The 10,629-nt window shown below is 26.4% G+C and overlaps 1 protein-coding gene across 1 annotated transcript; it reads right to left on the bottom strand.

Moving 5' to 3' along the window:
- Positions 1-309: 309 nt before the first annotated feature.
- On the bottom strand, positions 310-10,499 carry PT11C (prenyltransferase family protein PT11c). The gene is made up of 13 exons (XM_003541408.5): positions 10,374-10,499; positions 10,192-10,242; positions 8,615-8,892; positions 8,379-8,462; positions 8,202-8,276; positions 7,748-7,831; positions 7,558-7,647; positions 5,534-5,635; positions 4,904-4,999; positions 4,728-4,799; positions 4,547-4,642; positions 1,836-1,940; positions 310-668 (listed from the first exon to the last, which is right to left on the bottom strand). Exons 1-13 carry the CDS (start codon positions 10,423-10,425, stop codon positions 627-629), a joined length of 1,227 nt encoding a protein of 408 aa, XP_003541456.1. The 5' UTR covers positions 10,426-10,499; the 3' UTR covers positions 310-626.
- Positions 10,500-10,629: the final 130 nt, after the last annotated feature.

Genomic DNA, 10,629 nt, shown 5'->3' with positions numbered 1-10,629 from the left:
AATTAATAAAATAATTAAAAATGTTATGACTTCGATCAAAGACGGTTTTTAAAAATCATAATAGTTAGGTCAACTAACAAAGATGGTTATTATAGAACTGCCTTTGTAATGTTCACATCAAAGGTGATTTTATAAAAACCGTCGTTAACAGCTTAAAATAGTTGATATTAATTTCAAAAAATGTCTCAGCATCATTTATTACATCGATTTTTTGATAACCTACGTAAATACGACGACATAGAAATACACTTTTATAGTAGTGTCATCCATTTAAGAGTTTGTGCCTTTCGTGCACTAAATATTTCGTGCTATGCAACACAAAGAAACACACAATTACTATCACTATTCTCTTTCCTAAAGAACTAATTTTTTCCTCAAAAATTCTAGTATAGCAATTTGCTTCTATTTTCTTGTTCCACATATTAAAGATTTGACAATAGAGGTTAGTTTGGATATACATAAAACCTTCACACATTTAAATAAAGATCTTAATAATACAAGAACTAATATCCAGGGAACACATATCTTTGTAGTTTTTTCTATTTTAATAAAGTTTAGATGCAAAACATATCCATTTTATTCTGATGTATGTGTCACGAGCACGGTTTTAACCTTCAACGTCATCCTTATCTGATTAAAGGCATGAGGAAGTATGCTACGGACAACAACTGCAAAAAGAAACAATACTCCAATACGAGATTAGGTTCCACTTAATTTGTATGAAAAAAGTGAAAGAATTCAGTGCAAACAATTTGAAAATAAATATGTAGATAAATTTAAAATACGTCACATCCTAATATGTTCTTCACTTCTAACGTTGTCGAATTTTTTCATCAAAGGATGAAATTAGATCGACATTGGTATTCATAAAGAAAAGAGAATGTGAATCATGACCTCTTGTGCTAAGATCTTAAATGTCAAAATATAAAATATTAATGTTTTGATGAAAACAAAGCCAACCAACGACACATCGATAAAGGAAAAAAGGCCATGGCAATCATAAGAAAAGTTTATTGAAGACTAAGATGAAGAATGAATAACAAGCGAAAGGCTGTAACACCCAAAAATAATAATGAGTTAGGAATTTATTAATACTTAAAATAAAATACATAGAAAAAGTATAGTAAATATTAATGATTAAAATGATTATTAGAAGAAAAATATTACTGATTAAAATAAAACATTAGATTTCTATTATATATACAATGTAAAGTAAAAATAAAAAGTATAGTAAAAAGAAAAGATTAAAAAAAAGATATTGAAGGGTATATTTTTATATTATAAAAATGGGTGGCAGATGTTTAAAGCTTCCAAGGGAAGCAATTGTTTTTATAAGCTTTCAGATTGTGCGTCCACCTCACCAATCTCGATTATTGGCCTCATGAACTCCATAGGAAGCCTGTGAGTAAATAATAGGAATTGTGACAAGTCCCCAATGGTCCAAGATGAGTATCTTGTGTTAAGGGATATGGGGGCTATGAATATCGCTCATGTGGTGGTGAAAATTTTCATGGAGTCAAGTATGCATTTCCTTGCATGATATTATTATCATTATTTCAAAGTTATACCCTTTTGTGGAATATTTCTTTGGTCATACTTGATTGTTGAAATTTAATGGTTGTACATAGGATATTCTCGTAAGTGGCTAAATGCTGTTGCTAACGGGTCATTACAATTTACCCTCATGTTTCGTATTTGAATTGGAAAACGGAAATCAACAGAAATAACTACCTTATTTCACAAAACATGGGAAAAATAAACATACGACTATTTCTTTTAAATAATAATCTTGATATTCAACTCCTAAAATGAAAATTAGTATTTAATAGGATTACCTTCCAAATCAACATATAGAAGGATCTCATGGAAACTTTGTTTGTCAAATCTACATATTTGGCCTGATACCAAAGAACGGAACCAAGAGCAGCATGTCCCAGACCCTAAAACATTGGCAATGAATTCAAACATTGTTGTAAAGTTTAAACAATTTCATATCATGTATATCGATCCATAAAACAATAGACCTATGATTTGTCCTAAATGAGTATCTCCTTTAAAGATCATCTTGTACCCTTCGCAATACTATCAAGATTATAAAGTTGGAATAATCTATGCAATATAGACATATCTCCTAGGGAAATATTTATTCATTTAATTATAAATATCTACCATATTATCAGGTGACAATATTAAACAAAATAGAGTCTACTACACTCCGGTAAACTATACAAAGAGGTCAAGGGGAGAAAGAATATGTGTACTCTTTGTCAATTTTTCGGCTTATAGCTTAAGGCCTTGGTTGGGATAATTTATTTTGCAAATTATGGTTTTGTTTTCTTATCAATAATATAGTCTATAGTCTCACTTGTCGGGTGGTGTCAGACTCAAATTAAATATGTTTTAGGTCAATTAACAAATTTTATTTTGGGATCTCTAATAAATTTTTTTCTTTATATTGAGTCCTTAATAAAACAAAAAAATTATATTGAGTATTTTTTATTATGTTTAAGTCCTTCTAATATATTTATTTTTTGTTTTGGTTCCTGATAAATTAGCAAATTTTATTTTGAATCTATATCAAATATTTTTTTATCGAAGTGATTAATACAAAATGAAAAAAAAAATTATACGGAACGAAATAAAAAAAAATAGACATATTAGAAGGACTAAATAGAAAAAAACAAGGATGAAAAATAAAATTTTTGTTTATTAGAGATTCAATGAAAAAAATAATTTGTTAAGATCCCAAACAAAATTTCATAATTTTTCAGCAACTCAAAACATATTTAAGACTAAAGATTCTATTGTAGCAATAGTAGGAAAAACAAATATAATAGTTATAACAACAAATATTACACTAATATATTGATGTGAATGATGAGTCACAAATTATAAAAAGTAATTTTTATAATATTAATAATAGATCTCTAATCAAGGTCAACCTTGAACTTTGATGGGAGAGATGATGACCCTTGACCCATGACTTAAAGGGACCCAAAATTTTTAGAAAAATATAAAGGTGTATTATAAAAAGATCTATATTATTTTCATAAATAGACTAAAATTATTGTTTGATTTTATATCTCTTTTTATTTAAATTGAAACATGATATATGATCAAAAAGTATCATTCTTTTATTTGTTGGTTTCTTTTTTTTCTAATGGTTTTATTCATAAACCAATGCTAAATAAATTTCTAGTTAATTGTGGCATATTAACATGTAATAGACCTTTAATAACAGACCTGTTTGCTTTTTTTTCCAAATGATAAAAAACACAAACTTAAACTTTAATTATAAAGGAATTAAAACTAAAAGTTAGTAATATTAATAATGAACATAAATATATAAGCTTTAATTAAAATAATGATAGTTTGTAGATAATAGATGACAGGGATAGAGCAAAGCAATTTTTAGGAACCAAATATAATATAAATTATAATTTTAAAATTAATATATTAAATTTAACCAACAACTAAAATTATCACTATAATTGATCACATATCATAAAAATCATATCATATTTATATAAATTAAACAAAAAATACAAGACTATAGACTTGCATTTGGAGAAAAGATATTTAGTTTATAAAATTTATAATAACAATTCCAATGACAGAAAATCTTTATATTATTTAGATATCATGCTTAAAAATTTTAAAGTATAATTGACTCTCCATTTTTATTAAAGGGAAATTTATTTTTAACTTAAGAATAATATATTCTCTTCTTCAAACAATGGAATAACATTTGTTTATTTTTTTAATTAAAGCATTTAGGAAAAATAGAGACTTTAAAAATTATTGAAAATGATGGTTGTATATTTTTTTGAGGTGTATCATCTTCATGATAAGAGAACAAATGAACAGGAGAGAGAGAAAGAGAAAATGTAGAGTCTAATACAAAATTTGATGAAAAAGGAAGATAAACAAAGAGAAAAAATTTGAGAAGTTGTGAAAAACAAGATTATTTAATATCATCATAGAAAAATTATGTATACATATTGTATTTTTTTTATAAGGGTGTCTTTATGTATAAATGTTTGCGTATGAATTTTTAATGTGTAAATTAAATGATAGATGGTGACATGAGTAAATTGAATGAAAAATGTTATATCTCTTTTTGAGATTTATTAAAATCATGCTATTCGCTTAATGTAATAAAATATATATTATTTTAAAGAAATTACGTATGCATTTAGGATTTAGGTAATATATATTTATATATTTTTAATATTTACATATAATAAGGGGTTTTTTGACTTTAGCCTAGGTCTCTAAAATGTCAGTACCTGCCCTGCCTTTATTCCTAGTTAGAAAAATATATAATTCATTATATTTAAGGAAAAAAATAAACTTAAAGGTAATATAAGTCTCTCCAAATTACTTACTATACAACCAAGATATTATAAGACATTTGTTTTATATTTTAAAAATTGCTAATCAAAATCAAACTCCTATTCCTGGGTGCAAAACGAATAACTCCCTAAGTGAAAGAAGGATACACACTTATATATAATTGCTACCTATACTGTAATAAGCATATTACCGTGACAATTTTAATCCAAAGGCAAGAAGATGCTGCTCCTGCCAAGAGGGCAACTCCAAAGGCCATTTCAAAAAGTGAAACACAAATCCAGAATACCTGACAATGATTAGTCAGGAACAACCAAAGGTCATGCAAGAAGGCACAAGCAATTTTGTTAAGATGTTGCATTTGAAACACATACCCGTTTTTGACCTAAACGTGCTGAAAAAGAATGGATGCCATATTTCTTATCTCCTTCAATGTCAGGTATGTCCTATATAATAAATCCAATAAAAGGTTTTACATTAAGTGGACATATTGAACCCAAAGCTTGATTCTAGAAACAAACATATGTTTTGAGAAACTAGAGGCCTTTACCTTGAACAACGCTATGCCTACAGTGTAGAAGCTCATGAATACAATAACAAAAACCAGTGATCTCGGAAAGACAAATGGTCTCTTCAACACAAAAGTCTGGACATTGTTACATGAATTAGTTAGAATAAAAAAAAAAGTATTTAGCTTCCTTTCATCTTTATTATTTTTATTAATAACATCGGAAGGGTTGTTAGAGAATATAGCATTCTTGGGATTATGTGGCGAAAATATGTTAGTACATACAAAAGATGGTATTTGTTTGATGGTTTATGACTTAAATGTAATTGTATGTAATTATTTATTGATAATTAATTACAAGCTCTTTATTATTTAGGTGAGATAGTCATACTTGGCATAATTATCTTTCAATATAAATGTACATATCAAACTAGCCAAATTAAAGTGAGTTCATTTTATCTCTTCATATTTAGCTTTTCTTTCAACTTTCTTACTCATATCCCATCATGATTCATTCTGAATTCAAATAGTTAAATCCAACCTTAAAAACTTGGGATGAGCATTATTATTCTTGTTATACGCATACAAGCTAATACAATAAATAAATAAATAAATATATATATATATATATATATATATATATATAAAGCATAATTAGCTATAGAATAAAACCTGCATGTGAAGGAAAAATGTAATTGGAAATATAATTGTAAAACTAAGAAAAATGCACATTGCTGCAAGTAGAGGATGTCTCTTCCATCTCAACAACGGTACCTGAAAAGTTTCAAAACAACGCTATCACCATCAAACAATATTTTTCAAAATGAGCTTTTTTTAATTAGTGTTCTTGTTTGAATATATTCATATATGTCTATCTAATAACTTAGTTTGTATTTGAATAACCAATTTTAATTAGTAGAAGCACGTTTGGGAAAATTTAAATTTCTCAATTTCAGTTGTTTTTTGTTTTTATAGAAAATAAGGTGTTTAGATTATCCTAATTATAAAAAAAGCATCAAGATAATAGGAGGATTATATATCTCTCTTATATATAGTCCTCATTTAACAATTATAATAGTTAATGGTAAAATTTGAAAATTTAAATAACATAAATTATATCAAAGGATATTATCATATTAATTCTAATATTTATGTTTAGGATTAAATAATTTTTGTCTCTATAAATATGCAATTTTTTTTATTTTAATCCTATAAAAAAGTTACACTTTTTGTTCCTACCTTATTTTCGTCAACAATTTTAGTCGCTAACACTAATTTGGGACAACTAAGTGTTGATGTGTGCACTAAATATGCATGTCAATCTATCATGTGGACATCTTGTGTCACTTGGGAGTTGGGATTTACATGGTAGCCATATGACATGGGATCAGAAAGTGACATATTATGATGATTAATATCAGTATCTTGCCTAATTATTAGATCAAGAAACTTATTTAATCAATATATTAATGATCAATTAGTTTCTTTAGATTTAAACATATAAATAATTTATAATTAACATAATAATTATAAATTTCTTAATTCATATTTGAATTAGAAAATTACTTTTTTAGAAAAATAATAAAGAAGAATAACTCACCAAATATCAATTTTGTATTTTTTAATTGTTTTCACATATAAAAACTATAAAAAAAGAAGTGGTAAAATGATAATTCTATACTTACATCCATGTTGAATTATATGTTTTGTAGAGAGAAATAGGAATCGAGAGAAAATATATAAGCCAAAAATTAAGAGGAAGGAAAAAAATAATTATCATTAAAAAGTAGGGAAAATTATAATAAATGAATATTAATTAAAATGAATTTTATAAACTTATTATATACTAGTAGGCAAATAAGCAATTTTTACTAATATTAATGGTTTTCTCTCTCTTTCTTAAAAAATTATAATTGCTAAGTACTTTTTTATTTTTCTTTTTAATTAAATTATTCTTAACTATATCAATAGTTCATTGGTCCAAGTAGATCTAGGTTTTTTATTTCCTAAAGCAAAATTTTATATTCAAATTTTATGAATTAAAAAATGTAATTAAAAAAAGACTTTACTAAAGATGATTAACCAAGTTTTTTCACAATGCCAGCAAATACTTTGAAATAATAACATGGTTAAAAAATTATTCTTGGTTACACTAGAAAAATTATATTTCTCTATTAGTCCTTTATCTATTTCTTTTTTGCCATTTTTACAAACAAATTAATAAAGGTTAAAAGGATCAACTTTTGTAAAAAAGAATAATATCATATTTGTATGAGTAGAATTTTGACCCAACAGTTGATAATACCACTAAATATGATAGACATAACTTGCTAACATTCTTGGTATAAAAAAACTTGATAACATTTTGATACTAAAAAAAACTCTATATACATTAACAAATGCTTGTAGAATTTGTTAGCATGTATATAATTTATTCGAGTAGTCTAGGAGCCAACGATGTTATTTATTCGATAAAAAAACTCGGTTGTTTCATTTCCTTAATCTAGTTTATATTATTATTGATCTACTATAAGCAGCCTTATCATGACCAATTGAACCAATAACTCCTAGGTCCCATGATAGCAAATCCAACTATTGCACCATGGCTTCCCTCCATAACCTTTACATACATAATTCTATCTTAAAACATTGTTCAAGGGACAAAGGAAGTTTAGATGCAATCTAAAATAACTCACGTTGATTGAATAAGCGGTCCATAGTGAAAAACACATTACAAGACTCCAAATCAGTGGCCAAGAACCTATAATCCAGCCAAGCCAAAAACTCTGCAAATTAAAGAGAATAAAACAATAAGCCTCCTTCTACTTTGTCAATGAAGTTCATCTTGAAAAATATTGTCGTAAAATGGATGGTTTTATATGGCACCAAAATTAAAGATGATCCAGCAATAATAACACCAGTTCTAAAGGACAATTGTCCAGATGCCAATGGAAGATATGGTTTATTTATCTGCAATAAAACATGTAATATAGATTAGTATAAGGCACTTCCTCCAAAAAGTATGTAAGCTATAAAATGTATGTTTTTTCCACCATATCAAAGGATATAATAATTAATTAGACTTGATAAACCAAAATATAAAAAGTAACCTGGTAGTCAAAATCGTATGAACTGTTTAAAATTTGCAAATGAATAAATACTCATGTATAACTATGGTCTTTGCATGTTTATGAATATTCAACTTTAGATAAGCCGTACAACAATTATGTCATTTTTAATTTTTTAAAAGGAATAATACAAAAGCCGATCCAAAAGGCATAAAAAGGAAATTTATTATCGATCCATATTATATATTTATTTATAATTTTAAGTTTCATACCTTGTCTATTTCAATGTCAGACAACTGATTCAGTCCATTAATATAAACATCCAAAAACGTGTAAGGTACCAAGGCCTGAAACGTTTTAAAAACTAAAAAAGTATTAATTAATGAAGTCAATTAAAGGGTGGTTTACAATTGACTATTTAAAGAGAAACAACATATTTGGAGTCTTGCCTGTAACAAACCAATAATAAACAATGGAGATATATCTGATAGTTTCTGCACGGCAATGAGACTTGCAGAAATTGTGCTTAACGTCTGGCGAAAGACCAATAAAATTGACTCATTTAAAACATTAAACATGTTATTGTCATCCAAAATAGTGTTGCATACAAATGAATTGAATTAAATATTAACCATAACATTTGATGTATATTTATGAGCATAATACTAGAAAAGTTTGAACTTACTCGGCCAATCATTATGTAAGGGTAGCAAAACAAATAAAAAGCTGCCAAGAAATTTTTTACAGAGTCCAACATGTTTTTGGAATTAGAAGTTGGAAGTCCAGAATCAAAAGATGGTTTAGAGGTTGCTTTCACGACATATTTTTTATTCCATTCTTGATATGCAGACCCTCCTTCAATACATTTGTAATGATGATTCAAACTTGGGTGTTGGAACCTCAAAAGATTGTATTCCATTTGAATTTTCCTTTTGTTTTGCGAAGCTTTTGATGCACAAGAACCTAGAACATCAAATTTGGATGTACTTATTAGAGATCATGCGCACAACAAAGAGTAGATTTTTGTTTTGAAATTATTGCAACCAAGATCACGATGAAATGATAAATCGAGAAAGAATAATCAATTTAAAAATTGAAAAAAAAAGTCACTACCAAAATTTATATTTTAAGAGAATGTTAAGAAAATTTGATAATATTAAAAAATTTGTTCTAAAAATTAGAGTCAAATTCTAGAGTCATTTACGCATAATAAAGTATATTAGTAGGTATAAGTAACATCTGTTATACAAACATCTCTAATTGATCGTGCAAGACTTAACAATTTAGAGAATATTTATGTTACCTGCTAACTAAAAAAACAAATAGTTTTTTTTTTATTTTTCTTAATTTTTATTTATTACACCCTTTTCATTTTTTGAAATATAGATAAATAAAAGAAAATTTAGTATTTTAAAAATGGATGGATTTTCTTTTTTCTAAACAAGTGACTTTTTAGGTGCTTGAAAAATCAAAGTCGCGTAATTTTGAAAAGTTCTATGTTAGATGGTTAACTTCAACTTGGGAAAAAATGGTTTTTCTCTGAATGTTTCTTTTTAATGGTTTGTTTTAATTTTGAGAGGAAAATTATTTTAAAGAGTTTTTAAAAACTAGAAATGAGAATTACTTTTTAAGATTATTTTTGAAATTTTTTTAAACTCAGAAAAAAAAATATATTTGCATAAAATTGAAATAAGCAAATTATTGTATAATACTGGTAAAAAATTACTATTTAATAAACCCTTAACATCCAAATTCCATTAAATAACGCTAACAAGTAACAGAATCACTAAAAAATCTTGAATATCATTAAATTTTATTGTACTCTTAAAACAATCCTAATTGTCTTAATTGGATATCACAAAAAAATTATTTAAAAAAAATTTTAAAATAATTTGAAATCATGATTAAATACACTCAAAAAAAAAAATAATTCCTATGTAGTTCGACAAAATTTCAGTGAATTACAGTATAATTTGCTCTAATTTATTTTATTACCGTTACTATTTAACTTATCATATACTTCATAGTTAAAATGTAATTTATGACTACTATATTAATTAATGTCAATATTTGCAAAGTAAAAGTACTAAATAGTTAATAATATTGCAGGATTCTAAATTAATGGAAAAATTGATTCTTTCTGCTAATATATTTCACCAAGCAAAAATGTCAAAGAGTGAGATACTAAGTAGTAAAGTAATATAATAATATATAATAATAAAGGTTAATTAAAGGAATAGGCCGGGGGTATACGAGACATACTTGCATGGTATATTTTCTCAGTGGAATGTTTACTCCTCCAGAGATTTCCACCTACAATTACCCATGGTTACTCATTAATTTGTCAGCAAATAATAATTTGTAATGAGAAAATGACCAAATAACCAAGGTTTTACACGAAAAATGGATGAAATCGTGAAATCAAAGAAGAAAGTAATGGGTACCAGTTGTGACTGGAGCATTAGGAGAAGACATAATAACATGCATCGAATCCATGGAAACTGAACCCGGCCACTAACAACACAAAGCACTTTGTACAGAAGACAAGGGAAAGAGATTTTATATGCTAGACTCAATATGTTAATTAAAGCCTTAGACGTAGTCAGACCTATGTTAAAAATTGGATTGAATATGGCCGGACAGTTTTTACATGGTCAACTAACTTTAAGAACACTGTTTAAAAAACTAAAAGAAATTGTC

The sequence above is a fragment of the Glycine max genome, chromosome 13, assembly GCF_000004515.6.
Source record: "Glycine max cultivar Williams 82 chromosome 13, Glycine_max_v4.0, whole genome shotgun sequence".
Taxonomy (NCBI): domain Eukaryota; kingdom Viridiplantae; phylum Streptophyta; class Magnoliopsida; order Fabales; family Fabaceae; genus Glycine; species Glycine max.
The sequence above is the reverse complement of the archived record's forward strand: the minus strand, read 5'-3'. Positions and strand labels throughout refer to the sequence as shown.

Coding starts and splice junctions, on each gene's coding strand:
- PT11C (XM_003541408.5), bottom strand. CDS start 10,425: ATGGATTCGATGCATGTTATTATGTCTTCTCCTAATGCTCCAGTCACA. Junction 10,243..10,373: donor TAATGCTCCAGTCACAACTG/GTACCCATTACT, acceptor GGGTAATTGTAG/GTGGAAATCTCTGGAGGAGT. Junction 8,463..8,614: donor CTTACATAATGATTGGCCGA/GTAAGTTCAAAC, acceptor GTCTTTCGCCAG/ACGTTAAGCACAATTTCTGC.